At 40.0% G+C, this 18,594-nt stretch overlaps 1 protein-coding gene across 1 annotated transcript in view; it reads left to right on the forward strand.

Moving 5' to 3' along the window:
- Positions 1–18,594, forward strand: part of LOC111141643 (cilia and flagella associated protein 61) — a 280,919-nt gene that overhangs the window by 27,683 nt on the left and 234,642 nt on the right. The window contains exons 6-7 of the mRNA XM_022494366.1: positions 1,684–1,816; positions 17,544–17,703. Coding sequence (XP_022350074.1) covers positions 1,684–1,816; positions 17,544–17,703 — 293 coding nt within the window. The remainder of the gene's footprint in view (positions 1–1,683; positions 1,817–17,543; positions 17,704–18,594) is intronic.

The raw sequence follows: 18,594 nt of genomic DNA on the forward strand, positions 1-18,594 counted from the left end.
TAAAGATGGCATGGTAAGGAAGTAAAGGTAAGAAGATATAGAAGTTAGTAGCCAGATCAGATATATTACAGGGAAACAAACAAACAAAAGGTAGAACATTTTTAAAAAAGATTTTATTTATTTATTTGACAGAGATCACAAGTAGGCAGAGAGGCAGGCAGAGAGAGAGAGAGAGAGAGAGGAGGAGGAAGCAGGCTCCCTGCAGAGCAAAGAGCCAGATGTGGGGCTCGATCCCAGGACTCTGGGATCATGACCTGAGCTGAAGGCAGAGGCTTTAACCCACCGAGCCACCCAGGCTCCCCAAGGTAGAACATTTTAATAAGAGACGTACCAGGAATTAAGTATAAGAACATCCTAGACAGGTAAAATAGATATAACCAAGAGTTACTAAATATAAATATAACTAAGAGTATACTAAAAAGAAGAAAAGACTATTATTGGAGTCCAAAGGCCAGCATTACCACGCTACCATAAGCCTGGTTCTTGGTTCCCTCTCTCTTCCCACACTGGTTTTTCTGTATACTGGTACAGAATCATGACAATGGAAATTTGATGTGAATATCTCCAAGATGGTGAGCAAAACTTCGTTATTTTTAAGCCAGCATTTCCCCTTTATGGGAAATGGAGAGATGTCTCAAGGAATAAAGGGTAGACTTCTGTTCAAGATGGCCATGTAGGAAGACCCTGAACTTACCCCACTCCATGGACACCCCAAATCAGTGGCTATATCAGAGCAGTTCCCTCCTGAAGAAGAACTGAGGACTGACTGAACAGCTTCTGAACAGCACAACGAACAACAGAGGGACCATAAAGAGAATGGCACGAGAGACAGAGATACAGGAATGAAGGGAGCCCCCACCCTGGATGCTGTGAAGTTAGGTGGGCAGAGATAGTACCAGGAACCATGAGCAGACTCGTCTGCCCACAGAAAAAAAGCCTCAGTTTAAAAGGGCAACTGGAATATAAAGGAACCAGCCCCAGGACCCTGCCAAATGGCAGGGGAGCTGCTGGAACCTTCTCTGAGTCAGAAGAGCTGATGAGCACGATGGTTTCTGTTCCCCATCTACCTTGATAGGAATAAAGGGTACCATGGGCCAGTGCTGGGTAAATGCATAAATAAGGTTAAATATTCTTTATGCTGGTACTTCAGTCTTTAATACATAACTGTGTCACTCCAGAGGCACCTATAATAAATTGTCTTTAGACAGTGGAATTCTTTTTGGGGGAGGAAGAAGATGCTGAGGACAAGGTCATGGAAGTAGTGTTCCTTGAAACACAATTGGGAAATGCTGTCCCCAGCTTTTTGCCCTGTCTCGTGACAAATGCTGCCTTATATTCCATGTCCACATAAGTGAATGTGTTCCCTTTGCCTGGAATTTTCTACCCCCAGGTCTCTTGACATAGCTCTCTGCCCTTCTCTTCATTCAGATCTCAGCTCAGATGTTCTTCCTCAGAGAGGTCTTCCCTGACCACTTGACCCTGTCACTCCATCCCAGAGCTCTTACCCCTATTTGAAATGTTTGAAGGGATGTCATAATGTCATTCTGTTTCTCCTATTTGAGGGCAACTTCATGTCATGAGTGTGTTGCTGTGTCCCTGGAATTTAGAATGGGCTCTGGCACATAGTAGGTGCTCCACTGAAGGAATGAACACCCAACTTAATGAAGCCTTCGCATTAAACAGGGTAGAAGATCATGATGACCTCATGCCGATCTTTCTGCGCCATGACATGCTTCTTAAGGAAACTTACGGCGAGTATTTCCTGGCTGAACTGATAGAGGCCCAAGATGAAGAGAATCATGCCATCGTGTGTGAGGTTGGTGACTAATCCGCCTGGGGATGCACTTAGTGAGGGAAATGAAAGAAACAAGCAACATTTCTCCTGGTTTTTGCTCAGCTCCTCCAGAACTGCCATCCCCTCCCTGCTTCCTGAAGCCCTTCCAGGTGGCTTGCCGGGCCCCCTTCAGAGCGGCGACATCACCTTCCTTCCCCATGTGACCTGGCTTTAGGTTTGTAGGTTTTTGTGAGATGCTTCCAGAGACTAAGCTGCTGTGGATTCTGTGTCCTGCCCCTGAAGGTAGGGATGGAAGTTGGGGTGAAAGGGAGAGATTCTTGAGGGCACCTGGGGGGATTTCTGAGACCCCCAAGATCCCAGAGATCACAGACCAGCATCCTGCTGGCACATGGATTTTGTCTGACTTAGAAAATAATTCTTTTTTTGTTTTACCAAAATTTCACATTTATAGAGAACTTCTAGAGACAAACCATGAGACTTTTAATCTCAGGAAACAAATTGAGGGTTCTTAGAGTAGAGGAGGTAGGAGGAATAGGGTGGCTGGGTGATGGACATTAGAGAGGGTATGTGTTATTGTGAGCGCTGTGAATTGTGTAAGACTGATAGATCACAGACCTGTACCCATGAAGCAAATAATACATTATATGTTAATAAAAAAAGAAAGACCAAAAAAAAGAAAGAAAACTTCTAGGTACCCAAATTCTCAAAATGGTAACATTTGAACACATTTGCTTTATCATTCATTCTCTTTGCTTGCTTTTTCTCTATATATATTTGTCTGTTTTTATATATAAACATATATATTTATATTACTTATGTTACCTGGTAACATAAATGTATGTACACTGTAATATAAATATTTATATATATATATATATATATTTTTTTTTTTTTTAAGAACTATTATATTTTTTTCTGAACCATTCAAGAATGAGTTGTGGGGTGCCTGGGTGGCTCAGTGGGTTGGGCCTCTGCCTTTGGCTCAGGTCATGATCCCAGAGTCCTGGGATCGAGTCCCGCATCGGTCTCTCTGCTCGGCAGGGAGCCTGCTTCCTCCTCTCTCTCTCTCTCTCTCTCTGCCTACTTGTGATCTCTCTCTGTCAAATAAATAAATAAAATCTTAAAAAAAAAAAAAAAGAATGAGCTGTGGATGCTACGCCCCCTTCACCACTAAATACTTTAGCGTGTATTTCCTAAAAACAAGAATGTCGTCTGACGTAACTGTGGTACCGCGTTCAGGTGGAGCACCCCATTATTCTAACTACAGATCTTACTCCGATTGTATTCACAGTCCTTTTTAGCAGAAGTGATTCCTCACCATCTGCTGCACTCAGGTGCCCTGTGTCTTCAGTCTCCTGTAATCGGAACAACTCCCCAGTCTGTCTTTGTTTTTCAGGACAATTACAGTTTTGAAGAGTGCAGGTCTGTCATTTTGTGCAGTGTCTCTCAATTTGGATTTGTCTATCGTTTTCTCTTGATTTGATTTAGGGTGTAGATGATTAAATTTCGTTGTATGAGTGGCCAGCATTTCAAAATTAGGAAAGTGTATGTAACAATTGGAACTTCTAGCTTCTCTGGAAAAATTGGAAGGCCTGCTGTTGGACCCCAGTGAGTTGGCACGTTGGAGCATCTGCCGCTGTAGACAGTGCAGGTAGGTGCCCTCGAGCCCATCACCATTCCCCGTGTGCCCTGGGGGTTCGCGACCCTCCTGCCCCCGAAGGGGCAGCCACTTTTCCCACTTTATATCAGTGTGGCCTTTGCAAGCATGGTGGTTGTGACCACTGTTTCAGAACATGCTTCACAAGGGTCCTAATTCCACAGCATCCATCCTGGAAGGCTTTACTGAGATGGGAGGTAGGGATGGCAGTAAAGAAAGATGGAACCCGCCCTCTGGTTTGACAGCTGTAGACTCTGGGGTCTACCTACACCCAAGGGAGGAGGGGAGAAGAGACCCAGGTGAGAGCTGGCAAGATAGCTAGCTTTACTGTTTCTCAGCTCAGAGCAGCAAGCAGACTGACCTGGCCCCATGGACAGCCACTGTGGGCAACTCTGCAACTCTTGAGACATCCTTGCCCTGCCCCCAGAGCATTCACGGAGGGACACTCTTCCCTTACAGAATTTTAACTAGCTGTGGCTTCCTTCTCTGCATCTGTGCCCACAAGATTTGATAATGAGGATTCGATCCCAGTTCTGATACCTAAATATCAGTGTGCAGAGGTATCTTTAGCCCTTTGTGTCAGTTGGAGTGTGCTGAAATAGGCCTTCCTGAAAAATACCGTGAAGGCATTCTACCTCATTCCCTGCTCCGTCTGAAGCTTTGGGCATTCTTAAGGGTTGAAAATGCTGCACTAGGGATATTCACAGCGTCTGCTCAGTGGTATGGAGAAATTGTCTGACTGGAAAAAAAATTGAGACTTAGTGCCTTAGGGTAATTAGGGAATGTGTGGTGACTGTTCATCTTTAGGAAGGATAGGGCCATGACCCATGGCATCTGCTTTATGTGTATATAAGAAATGCAAGGAAAAGATTTTAAAGAAGTAAGTACTCAAACTTGAGCATGTGTTGAAATGACTTCTTGGGGTGATTAGAACACAGATTCCTGGGACCCACCCTCCGTGTGATCTTGTAAGTCTGGGATAGGCCCGAGAATGTGCATTTTTCACTAGTTCCTGGGTGATATTGATGCTGTTAGTTCAGGAACCACATTTGTGCACTCAGTTTTAAAGGATTGAAGCTCTCCTCCAAATGACTCATTGTTGACTTGTATACAGGGCTCTCACAAGGGCAGCCTTTTGTTGATGATTTTAGTAATCAAGAAAAGAAAGCAATTGAAATGTGAGTGAAGATGTTCTCTTTGCATCACATGAGAAATATAGAGGCAGCTTCTGTAAAGGCCTTTAAAAGAGGTTTATATAAGCTTGGACTGAAGATTGTTTTGACAGCAAAATAATGAATGAATGAATGAATTTTTGTGTTGCCTTTTGCATATCATAATAATCAACAAACATGGATAGAACCCTTGGGTACCCAGCCTATATACCTGAATACTTCATAGAATCCCAAGGTTCAGGCAAAGATGACCACAAATTAGTTTGTTTTTGCTTTTGTTTTTCAAGTGGATATTTGACCTTTGCTTTGTGCCAGTTTATTGAAAAGTACTTAAAGGTGGAATTCAGCAGTTTTACTTCTAGGATGATCATTCAGGGATTCTTCATATGCTGATTTCTCTATTTGAGAAAACTGTAAGAGCTATTCAAAGAATATTACTTTTCTTGGGAAACTTGGAATCAAAAGTTCTTTTATTCTGATAACATGATCTGTTTGAGGCTTGGTTCTGCATCAGCAGTTCCCAAGCTCAGTTTGTATGAGAACCACCTGGGAGACTTTTAGACTATCCCCATGCCAACAAACTTGTATCCAGAATGTATAATGAACTCATATAGTAATAAAGAGAAAAATGATCTAAATGAAATGTGGACAAAGGATTTGAATATACATTTCTCTAAAAAAGATATACGAATAGCCAATAAGCTCATGAAATGGTGCTCAACACCATTAGTCATCGGGAAAATACAAACCAACACCACAATGAGATACCACTTCACACTTGCTAGGATGGTTGTAATAAAAGAGAGGGACAATAACAAGTGTTGGTGAGGATGTGGAGAAAGTGGAAGGAACCTTCATAGACTGATGGCGGGATTATAATATGGCACAGCCACTTCAGAAAACAATCTGGCATTTTCTCAAAAAGTGGAACATAAAATTACCGTTTAACCGAGCAGTTCCACTCCTAAATTAAAAATACAAGTCCACCAAAGACATGTACACAAACATTCATAGCAGCATTATTCATAATAGCCAAAAAGTGGAAATGACCTAAATGTCCATCTGTTGATGAATGAATAAACATAAAGGTGGTATAGCCACACGATGGAATATTATTAGGAGATAAAAGGGAACGAAGGACTATGCATGCTACAAAATGTTTGAACCTTGAAAACATTATGCCAGGTGAAAGCATCCAGACTTCAAAGACCACGTATTGTATGATTCTATTTATATGAAAGCCTAGGAAGAACAAGTCCATAGAAACAGAAAATAGATCAGTGGCTGGAGAAAGAGGTGGATGGGGAATAATTAATAAAGGGTATGGGGTTTTTATGGGGAGGGCAGGGGACGAAAACTTTTTGGAATTAGTGGTTGAAGGTATCTATCTTTGTGAATATATTAAAGCTACTGAATTGTATTTTTAAAGGTTTATTTTTATGGTAGGTGAATTATATCTCAATTAAAAGTCCTGATGCTGGGATGTACTTAGACCAAGTAGATCAATTGTTCACGGTGAGAAATAATCAGCATTTCTAAAACACTCCCCATATGGTCCCAGTGTGCAGTCCAAGTGGTGAAATGGTTATCTACATGCTGGAAAACAAACGTATCTGGTGAAGGACAGGATGACCTTAGAGAGATAAAGTCATTAGTTTCTTAAGGTGAGAACCGGCCCTAAATATTAGATTCTGAGGTCCTATCCATAATATTTGTTTCTTCACTATTGAAAGGGTTTTATTTTTCATATTTAGGTTTTTGCGTTCTCCTTTAAGGACTTCCGTATGTTTTCATTTGACCTCTACTTTCAGGCTAATGAAAAAAGGAAAAGTCAAGGAATAATTGGGCCCAGCAGCAACATTTTGAAGACTATGTCTTTACATGATGAGACAAAACTACTGAGAAGTAATGACTCATGCAGACCCCAGTCAGGCCTTTTAATGACCAAAAGGGACAGTCCAGTTTAGTCCGGACTTTGTTTTTTTAGAAAAGGCTTTTATTTATTTGTCCCAGCTTTATTGAGATGTAATTGACATACACGATTATGTAAGTTTAAGGTGTACACCATGTTGATTTGATACATTTATATATTGTAAAATGATCACACTATAGCATTAGCTAACACCTCCATTGCATCACATAATTACCAGTACCTTTTTGTGGTAAGAATGTTTAAGATCCATTATTTTAGCAACTTTCAAATATCTAATTCAATATTGTTAACTAAAATCACCATGCTGTACATTAGATCCCCAGAACTTATTCATCTTACAACTGGAAGTTTGTGCCCTTTGACCAACACCCCCTACCCCTTTCACTCACCTCCCAATCCCTGGTAACTATAATTTTACTGTTTCTATGTGTTCTTTTTTAGATTCCACATATAAGTGATATCATATAGTATTTGCCCTTCTGTGACTTAAGCTTAGCATAATGCCATCACAGACCATCCATGTTGTTGCAAATGGCAGGATTTCCTTCTTTACTTGTGGCTGAATAATATTCCATTGTATGCATATCTTTTAATTCATTCATCTGTTGAAAGACACTTAGGTTGTTTCCATATCTTTCCATATGTGAGTAATGCTACCATGGAAACGGGAGTGCAAATATCTGTTTGAGATCCTGTTTTTGTTTTGGATATACAACTAAAAGTAGTATTGCTAGGTTATATGGCAGTTCTATCTTTAATATTTTGGGAAACCTCCATACTGGCTGTAGCAAATAACATCCCTATGAACAACGCATGAGGGTTACTTCTTCTTCTTTTTTTTTTTTTTTTTAAGATTTTGTGTTTAAGTAATCTGTACACGCAACGTGGGGCTTGAACTCACAACCCCTGAGATTAAGAATTGAATGCCCTACCCCATGAGTGCTTTTTCTCCACAATCTTGCCAATGCTTGTTATCTCTTGTCTTCATGATGGTAACCATTCTAGTAGATATAAAGAAATATCTCATTGTGGTATTGATTTTCATCTCCTCATGGTTAGTGAAGTTGAGCATCTTTTAATGTACCTGTTGATCATTTGTATGTATTCTTTGGAAAAAAAAGATCTATTCAGATTCTCTGTCCATTTTTAAATTGGATCTTTTTTCCCCTGTTGAGTTGTAGGGAAGTTTATGCATTTCGGTTATCAACCCCCTATCTAATATTCCAGCATATGGTTTACAAATACTTTCTCTCACTGTGCAGATTGCCTTTTCATTGTGTTGATTTTTCCTCTTGCTGTGCAGGAACTTTTTAGTTTGGTGTCATTTTACTAATTATCGCTTTTGTTGCTTAGTGTAGTTTTGGTGTCAGATCAAAAAAATTGTTGCCAAGAACAATATCAAGGAGCTTCTTCCCTACATCTTCCAGGAGTCATACAGTTTCAGGTCTTATGTTTAAGTCTTTAATCCATTTTGAGTTAATTTTTGTGAGTGGTGTGAGATGGAGTCCAATTTCAGTCTTCTGCATGTGGATATCAGTTTTCCCAATACCGTTTATTGAAGAGAGGGTCATTTCCCCATTGAGTATTCTTGGCTCCCTTGTTAAATATTAGTTGCTTATATATGGTTGTTTATTTCTGGGCTCCCGATTCTGTTCCACTGGTTTCTGTGTCTGCTTTTATCTTAGTACTGTACCGTTTTGATTATTATAGCCTTGTAATATGATTTGAAATCATTAAGTGTGATGCCTCCAGCTTTCTTTTTTTTTTAAAGATTTATTTATTTTCATTTTTGAAGATCTATTTATTTATTTATTTGAGAGAGACAGAGAGCACACGCAGGTGGAAAGAGCATGGAGTGGGAGAGAGAATCTGAAGCAGACTCAGTGCTACGTGTGGAGACAACATGGGGCTGGATCTCATGATCTGGAGTTCAAGACCTGAGGCAAAATCAAGGGTTGGTCACTTAACTGACTGAGCCACCCAGGTGTCCCTCCAGTTTTGTTCTTTCTAGGGTTCTATACAAATTTTAGGATAGTTTGTTCTATTTCTGTGAAAAATGCCATTGGCATTTTGATAGGGATTGTAGTGAATCTAGAGATGGCTTTAGGTAATATGAACATTTTAACAATGTTAATTCTTCTAATCTAATTGTTTTTAATACTATCATGAATAGGATTGTTTTCTTTATTTCTTTTTCAGGTATTTCATTGTTAATGTATAGAAATGCAATTGATTTCTGTGCATTGGTTTCATATTGTGCCACTTTACTGAATTCATTTATCAGTTCTAACAGTTTTTTGACGGAGTTCTTAAGATTTTCTATATATAAGATCGTATATCATTTTCCAAACAAAGACTACTACTACTACTTCTATTACTTTACTTACTACTACTTTACTGCTTCCTTTCTGAAGATTTTTTTTCTTTTTCTTGACTGATTTCTCTGGCTAAGACTTACAGTCCTATGTTGAATAGGAGGGGTGAGAGTATGCACCTTTGTCCTTTTGCTGATCTTAGAAGGAAATCTTTCAGGCATTCACTGTTGAGTATGATGTGCTATAGGCTTGTCATAAATGCCCTTATTCAAGTAAAATATTTTTCTACTGTATTTATTGAGCATTCTTCTCATGAAGGGATGTGACATTGACAAATGCTTTCTCTGCATCTTTTGAGATGATGATATGATTTTTATTTTTTTTATTAATGTATCATTTTTATTGATTTGTGTATATTGAACCATCCTTGCATCACAGGGATGAATCCTGCTTGATCATGCTGTATGATCCTTTTAATGTGCTGTTGAATTCACTTTGCTAGTATTTTATTGAGAATTTTGTGTCTGTATTTGTCAAGGATATTGGTCTATAGTTTTCTTGTAATATCCTTATCTGGCTTTGGTATCAGAGTAATGCTGGCCTCATAAAATATTCAGTTTTTTAGGAAAGTTTGAGAAGTATTGGTGTCAATCTTCTTTAAATATTTGGTAGAATTTACCAGTGAAACTATCTGGTCTGGGGCTTTTCTTTGGCAGGAGGTTTTTGATTGCTGATTCAATCTCTTTACTTATTATTCATCTGTTCATATTCTCTATTTCTTCATGTTTCTGTCTAGGTAGGTTGTATTTTTCTAGGAATTGATCCATTTATTTAAGGTTGTTCAATTTGTTGCCATACATTTGTTCATAGTAGTCTCTTATGATCCTTTATATTTCTGTATTACCAGTTGCAGTGTCTTCTCTTTCATTTCTGATTTTGAATCTTCTCTCTTTTTTCTTAGTCTAGGTAAAGATTTGTCAATTTTGTTTATCTTTATAAAAATTAACTCTTAGTTTCATTGAAATTTTGTACTGTTTTTCTATTTCATTTATTTCTGCTCCAATCTTTGTATTTCCTACTTTCTGCTAACTTTGGGCTTAATTTCATCTCATTTTCCAAGTTCCTTGAAATGTAAATTTAGCTGTAGATTTATTTTAGATTTTTTTTCTTGATGTAGGCATTTATTGCTATACATTTACTTCCTAGAACTGCTTTTTCTTTTTCTTTTTAATTTTAATTTTAGTTAACAAAAATGCAATATTGGTTTCAGGAATAGAATTCAGTGATTCCTCACTTATATACAACACCCAGTGCTCATCACAACAAATGCCCTTCTTAATACCCATCACCCATCTAACCCATCCCCCACCCACATCCCTCCATCAACCCTCAGTTTGTTCTCTATCATTAAGAGTCTCATATGGTTTGTTTCCTTCTCTCCTTTTTTTTTTCCCTGTCCCATATGTTCAGTTGTAGAACTTCATTTTCAACATCCCATAGGTTTTGGTATTTTGTCTTTCCATTTCTGTTTGTTTGAAGATTTTTTTTTAATTTCTTCTTTGGAACTTTTTTTTTTTTTTTTTTTTACTTTCCACATATTTGTGAATTGTCCAGGTTCCCTACTGTTACTGATTTTTTGTTTTAGAACATATAAAAGATACTTGGTATGATTTCAGTCTTCTTAAATTTGCTAAGACTTGTTTTGTGGCCTAATATATGATCTATCCTGGAGAGAGTTCTGTGTATGCTGGAGAAAAATGTATAGTCTGCTGCCATTGGATGGCATGTTCTGTGTGTGTCTGTTAGGTCCATTGGTCTAAAATACTGTTCAAGCCCAAGATTTCCTTGTAGATTTTCTGCTTTGGTTGTTCTAGCCATTGTTGAAAGTGGGTTGAAGGCCCTTACTATTATTGCATTATCTATTTCTCCCTTCATATCTTTTAGTATTTGCTTATTATATTTAGGTGGTCTGAGATTGAGTTTATATATATTTATGATTGTTATATCTTCTTGACAAATTGACCCATTTATCATTAATATAATTACCTTCTTTGTCTCTTGTTTCTATTTTTGGCTTAAAGTCTTTTTTGGCTTCCACTTGCATGGAATATCTTTTTCCTTCTCTTCACTTTGAGCCTATGTGTTTCCTTAAAGCTAAAGTGAGTCTCTTTTAGGCAGCAAATAGTTGGGTCTTTGTTTTCCTTTCTTTTCTTTTCTTCTTTTTCTTTTTTTTCTTTTCTTTTATTTTCCTTTCCTTTCCTTTCCTTTCTTTTCTTTTCTTTCTTTTTTCCTGAGAGAGATAGAGAGAACATGAATGGTGGGGGAGGGGCAGAGAGAGAGAGAGAGAATCCCAAGCAGGCCCCATGCCTAGCATGGAGCCCAACATGGGGCTTGATCTCACAACCCTGAGATCATGAGCTGAGCCAAAGTCAAGAGTCAGTCACTTAACTGACTGAGCAGATGCCCCTGCCATCTTGAATTCTTTATCTGGTAACTTAAAAGTCTCAATGTCTTTGGGTTTGGTTACCAGGAAATTATGGTGTTCTTTTGGTGATATCATTTTCTTGATTTTCTCATGTTTCTTGGAGTTTTTCATTACTGTCTTCGCATTTGAAGTAGCAGTTATTTCCTCCAGTCTTTACTTTACTCAGAGGAGACATATCTCTGTCAGCCCTGCTAGAGATCCTGAAGAGTTTTCAGACATTCCATGGATAATTGGCTCCACTTTTCTTGCTTCCTCTTGTGGCAGACTTCTTAAGCTCATATGCGTTCTCTGGCTCTTATAAAACACCAGGCCGAGTGCTGACAGCCTCTTTTATTTCCCCAGAGGTAGCTACTCAAGTTTGTATTCTCTCTCTGGTCACAGAATGATTTTCTGCAGTCCTCACTAACCATCTGCTAAAGCCTGCTTGTGGTGCTGTTGGGAGTGTGCATAGGAGCTGGCCACAGGCTGGGATGATGTGTGGGTAAGGCACACAGGTTGCTGGGAGTTCTTGTGGGCCAGTTGAGGGGTTTCATGGGCAAGATATTCCTAGCCATTTGTGGTCAGGCTTCTGATGCAATCCACAATGCAGTTAGGAACCAGGTCCCTTTATTGCCCTCCAAGAGTACTATATTTGCTGCTCTCCCTAGCCTCTTTCTGTGCCCCTTGTCATAGAGCTCCCAATTAAGTACTTGTTGAAGTAAAAGAGAAATGGGCCTCTTTGGAAGAATCCCACACAGCTGCGGAAGCTAGGTGCTCACTCACACTCACACATTCTCCCTTTTTCCCATTGGATAAGTCATGGGCCAAGGAAGATCTTTCTTGCCCCTAAGCTGTGCCTCACTGGGGATGTGTGAGACGGGTAAAGCCAGACTGTTCCTCTTATTCATTTCAGTGAATCCAAGCTCATAATTTTTGCTCCGGTGGAGTCCTGGAACTTCTCTGGAAACTATACTTTTTACAAAGACTCTTTCCTCTGCAAATGACTATCTAAGTCTATATTCTTCAAGGGCTTCTGGACCATGGCCAAGACAGGCTAGAGCCAGTTCATAGTCAAGATCGAGGTGTGTCTGCCTATTTCCTCATGCACAGTGGTCAAAACTCTTCCAGGTCTCTTGGTGTATGGTGCTGCAAGCCACAGCTCCTTCAGAGGCTCTTTTGTTCATGGCTGGATGCCAGATGTTTACTGTTGAGCTTGGGGACAACAACAATGGACATCTTTATGCCACCATGACGCTGATGTCACTCTGGAGAAAGCTTTTAATACTTTCATTTTAAGGTGCCCGTTTCAACCCAAATCACTTGTGTTAGTGTTATGAAAAGCAGCTGCAGTGACGACCTCCTCATATTTTCCTTTCCAGTCACATGTTACACATTTTCAGTGTATATAACATCAGAGGAAAGTTGCAGGCTGAAAATTGTGGTCCCAACCCTGCAAGGATCCTTTGGTGTCTCTAAAGAGGTGAATGAAGTCTGGCCCAGTTTCTGAGATGCCGTGTTACCTCGGACATCAGACGCTTCCCATTCTGTGCAGAAGCGACCATGGACCCTGGACCTTGATCTTTAAATGGAAGGGCAGAAGGGGGACCCCCTTAACAGGAAGGAAGCCAGTCCAGGACATGGGAGCACATCTCCAGTTTCTACTGAACTATATCTGGTGTCGTTTTTGTTTTTTTGGTTATTTTTTTGGATCTGGTGTCTTAAGCCTTTTTGAGTACAAGATCAGTGCTATCACTCCCCTCCCACCTGCCTCCTAAACCCTTCTCCCAACCACTGGACTTGCTTTGGCTAGCTCTGTAAGCAGTGGTATGCAGGAACTAGTTCATTCTGCCTCACAGAATGTTCAATCCTCAGGAACTTTGCAAGCTGGTTGTTAAACACAGCCTTGGATTAAAAATTAAATTATATAAACTTGCAGTACAGTCATACTAAAAAACAAAGTTAATACTCAACATTCATCACTTCCTAATTATTTTATTATTATCTTTGCCCTTGAGATTATTTATGTCTATTGTCTACTATATAATAGTGGCTACTGGGCATCCCTTCCCAACTCCCTGTTCAGTAACATCACATTGGTAGCTTAAAATTGGCCACAGTGGGAATATTTACACCACAGAGATTGGCAAATTACTAAATTAGGGCTTTCCCCGCAGTTGCTGATGAAGCATTTATGGGCAGCACACCGTGCTTACAGGTGACTGACGCTGACCAGAGATCACAGAACAGAGTGCATCAAATCTGTCTCTTCCCACACTGGCCCCTGGTAGTTACAGGCCATCCACGTAGAATGCCTGGGACCTATGCCTGTGCCAAGTAGGAAACTCTTGACTAGTTAAAGGTTTTTAACTGTGCAGACTTTCTTTGGCTTGATAGCTACTTGGGAGGAGTTTTGAGTTATCACTGTGCTGCCGAAATTACTTCTCATAACTTTATCCTGGCTTACCTTGACATCTGGTGTTTACTCCAAACCGAGATTTTGGGGAAGGGTGGTTGGAGGCCAAGGGTGGCTCCTAGAGACAGATGGGCAGAGCGTCTGCTCTGGCATCATCCACAGCATGGGCAGCAGTGGTCCGAATAGACACACTGACCTGCGGGTGGGCAGAGCCTGCCAACTCAGCCCTGCCATTGGCATGAGGCAGAGGGGATCAAAGCTGGCAGTGGTCACAATAAAGGCCCCCTCATTGTGGAGTATGGTCAGCCAAAAGGGGTGAGTGACTATAGGGCTTTTTAGAAGGAAGCGCAAATGGTACAGAGCACACATGTCTCTCGATGGACCTGTGTGTGAAGACAAGGCCACGCATGTAGGGATTTCTAGCAACCAGAGCTTAATGTATCCTAATATATATCCTCACAGGAAAAACAAAAACAAAAAGCAAAACTTTCAGTTTTGCTCTTAGTATAAGAGAACAGAAGACACCTTTGTGGTGGATAGTTAGCTCTGTCAGACAACAGTCAACAATCAATGCCTTTTGATTATTCAAGTAAAGAAAGTTTGCCGACTCTGTTTTTCCAGAAAACACACACATACACAAAGATGAATTTGAATACTCCCACAAATTCATATTTCAGAATGGTGGTTCTCAACTCTGAATAGTTATTTGAAAGAAACTCAGAGGAAAAAGCAGACATTTTCACAATATGTCCTTGCTCTGTTGTAGTTCATAATTGTGAACTTTTGTGAATTGTCACAACCCAGGATGAATGATGGGACTATAACAGGTTGTAGAATTGGAGAACGTTGCATCTTTGTTCCTAATGGCAAAACATGTTTTTTCTCATTTTCATCAGAATGTGTGATCCATGCCATTTGAAACCAAATTCCAAACACAATGAGCCATTAGTGTAATAGCTCATTACTAACAGCGGTCTTATAAATAATACATTCTTACCATGCGCATGCAGCTTGCCTTGAAGCCAGCAAAAGGTATTTCGGGCCATCAAAGTTTCGTTGCACCAAAGTGGCTGTAGATTAGAAGGACATCTCCATGTGAACCAAGATGGTTGCCAATTTTCCCTGCCGAGAGTGAGGCTGGCCATCTCTTTCTGCACATATGGTAGATGGATTGGTTAATCAGCGTCTGCTGAGTCTTGGGCCTAAAATTACAGAGAAGCCAGACAACTGTGGCTACGCAGCCTTTGTTCATGAGTGCAAACAAGACAAACAATCACTTGTTATTTGGGAAAAAAATTAAAATGTTTATTTTGGACTTTTATTAAAGTGTCAATGGCTTTATAAAGCAGCTGTGTAAATCCTGCCTTGTACAGCCAGTGTCATTGTGGGGTGGGAGCAGGGGGCTGTAAAGAAAAGGGTATGCCTGGAAAAATTAATTTTTAAGAATTCCTCTTGTATTCCAGTATTAGGGAGAAAACAAAGGGAGTCTCACAGCTATTTTTCAAACCTATGTTTGAAAACAAATGACTTTCAGCTACAAGACACATTTGAGAACAAATACTTTAATGCCTAATTTTTCTATGTGTCATATAAAAAACTGAGTATTGTTGTAGCTTAATTTTGTGCTTCAGTAGGTTAAAATATTAACTGTTTCCTCTGACTGACATGTATGGGATGATGCCGCACTCTTGGGGTTAGAGAATGCCTATGATGAGTTCTTCTGCTTCCTGTACAGAATGGTCATCTCAAGAAATGCAGCCTGAATACTTGAAGAGTAGAACCTAGTAATGCTGGTTTCTAACAGGAGCTGTCAGTCAAATCAATCAACCAGAATTTGCTTAAAACCCATGTTATAATTCACAGGAGGAGTTATTTATGCACAATTTAGTTTGCTCTCTTCTAATTTTAGTGAAATATAATTGTATAACATTGCATAAATTTAAGGTTTACAACACAGCAACTTGATATATATATATATATATATATATATATATATATATATGGATGATATGCATATACATATGTATGTTATGTTCTATATATAAAAGTATGTATATTGCACAATAATTACTACAGGGAGATTAGTTAACTAAAGAACTAGGCATTCTTTGTTGCTCTCTTTTAAAATTGTAAATGCTTTCCTTGCAGGGAAGAATGACATACAGAATTATTGAAGGGACATCATAAAGAATTTCAGTCACAGATATCTGTCATTGTGGTTTATGATAGAGTTAAATTTCGTTGCTTTGTACCACTACCAATAATAGTTGTAGATCTGCTAATTACTTGTTACAAGATAAATTGTTTTCTCAACTTCTGACACTTCAGTATGTGTAGGGTTTTGCTTACACCAACCAAGTTTTCAGCTCCCTAGAAACCAACTGGGTGTCCTGCAATTCAGTGCTGTCACTCCCTGGTGGTAATGTGGACCTCTCAGGGTAAGGGCTCAGGCCCCCCAAGACTGCCCCCACTTCAGGTGCCAGTCATAAGTCTCGGGTGGTCACCTGTACTCCTAATTGAATGGCTATGAATTAGAGGTTCCCACAGCCCCCTCCTTTGGGGTCGATACTTTGTTAGAATGGTTCACAGAGCTCAGGCAAGCACTTGACTTACTGTTGCTGGTTTATTATAAAGAATACAACTCAGGAACAGCTACGTGGAAGGGATGCATACAGCAAGGTACAGGGGAAAGGGCCATGAACTTCCATGTCGTCTCTGGGCATGTTTCCTCCCAGCATCACCATGTGTTCACCAACCCAGAAACTCCTGATTTCTCTTGTTGAGGGGTTTTTATGGTGGTTCCATTAATGATTCATTGTATCATTGGCCATTGGTGACTGAAGTCAATCTCAAACCCCTCCCCCCCTCCAGAGGTCAGGGGGAGGTGCTGAAAGATCCAACCCTCTAATTAATCACGCATTTGGTTTCCCTGACAATCAGCTCCCATTCTCCAGGAGTCACCTCATTAGCATAAACATAGGTATTACCAAAAGGAGCTTATTAGGAAAAACAAAAGATGTTCCTCTCAGGAAATTACAAGTGTTTTAGGGGCTTTGTGCCAGAAACCAGGGATGAAGACCAAACATGTATTTCTTATTATATCACTCTGTCCCACGTATCTTCCTCTCTGTGTATCCTTCATCAGAGGCCTAAAATCATGGGACTGTTGTAAGAGGTTCAGAGCCAGGTATCTCTTCGGATGCTAAGAGGTGATGTATTTGTAAATCATACCCACATGGTGAACCAGTGTTGCGGGTTTACTTCGCTCAAACATCCCCACCAAACCTCTTTGCTCACATCTTTTCCCCATAAGACCATCCAATCAAATAAATGAATGAGTTCAAGAAAATCAAAGTTCCATTCTGAAGGAGTAGGTGACCATGAACATCTCTGAATCCAGGGTCAATCGGATGGAATGATGGCTGGTCTTACCAAGACTGTGCATACTAGAGGGGAAGAAAGTGGACAGGAAGGATGGGCTCACTGTGGGATAATCAAAAGGATGTGGGGCAGGTCTGGGCAAAGAGGGCACATGTTCTTTCCCTCCAGAACTCTAGCAACTTCCCCAAGTTACATATCCACTTCTAGGATTGTTCACAGAGGTCATTCACTGGACATTTTTTGGAGCATGTTGTATGTGCTATGCATAGTGCTGGACAGTAGAAATTCTACCTTAAATATCTCAAGGTGCCTGCCAAGCTACCAACCGCCTACATGCTGTAGGCTCCTGGAAATGTCGTGATGAGAATTCATTTGGAGTCTGATAGAGTAATGAGATGTTTTGGGTGTTTCAGGTGGAAGGTGTAGCTGTTGGGTTCATGAGTGTGTGCTCAAGAGTGAACATGCAACTCCTGCATGAATGCTTTGACCTGGGGCCCTTCCACGGACTCTGTACCCCACACCCCGATGATGTTCTGCAGCCACCAGAAGAGCAGAGCGTTAAAGGAAATCAAGGTACAGTGGCTATCACAGGAACACATCAGCAGTTACATCCATGCCTTCTACACCATTGTGCGTTTTGAGGAGTGGGGGAACTAGATGGTTTATTTTATGTCTCCTTCTCCAATTCCCTTGAAAGTATAGTTTCCATGGTTAATCATATCAGGTGCACCCATCTGTGAGCACAGAGGGCCAAAAGCACACAGGTGTAGACTGTGTGAGATGATGGCTCTACAGCTTAAGGTTCCCTAAATTCGGAATTCCTGCCTCAGAACAGTTATTGTGAATAATCGATAGTATTTTGGCATTTTTACACACACACACACACACACACACATCAAAATAGAATGTGTTTTTTTCAAGTCAATAACTTGAGAAGTTTGGTATGGTTTTAAGTTTCAATCCCACCAATTAATGCTTTTGTGTTTGTGTCTTTGACAAATTATATAGTACAAGTCTACTGCAGTATAGTCATATTAAACTTGCTTTAAATTATTTCTAACCATATGAAATAATAAAAAAAAATTAGGTAATCTCAGACTTTGGTATTTTGATGAGATCTTCCTACACTATGGATATCTTTCCAGGTAAAATGTTTCCATCTTAAACCTGGGATATGTTAATTCACTTCTCTAAACCTGGGTTTCTCTCTTTGTAAAATAGGAATAATAATAATACCTCCCACATAAGGGAGTTGTGAAGTTTCACTGAGATTACTCATGTCAAGGGCTTTACTCTGTGTCTTTTTTTTTTTTTTAAAGACTTTATTTTGAGAGAGAGAGAGAGCATGAGCAAGGGGGAAGGGCAGAGGGAGAAGGAGAAGCAGGCTCGCTGCTGAGCAGGGAGCCAATGCATGCAGGGCTCAGTCCCAGGACCATGGGATCATGACCGGAGCAAAAGGCATCG

The sequence above is a fragment of the Enhydra lutris genome, unplaced genomic scaffold (genome assembly GCF_002288905.1).
Source record: "Enhydra lutris kenyoni isolate GAN:26980312 unplaced genomic scaffold, ASM228890v2 scaffoldscaffold6, whole genome shotgun sequence".
Taxonomy (NCBI): domain Eukaryota; kingdom Metazoa; phylum Chordata; class Mammalia; order Carnivora; family Mustelidae; genus Enhydra; species Enhydra lutris.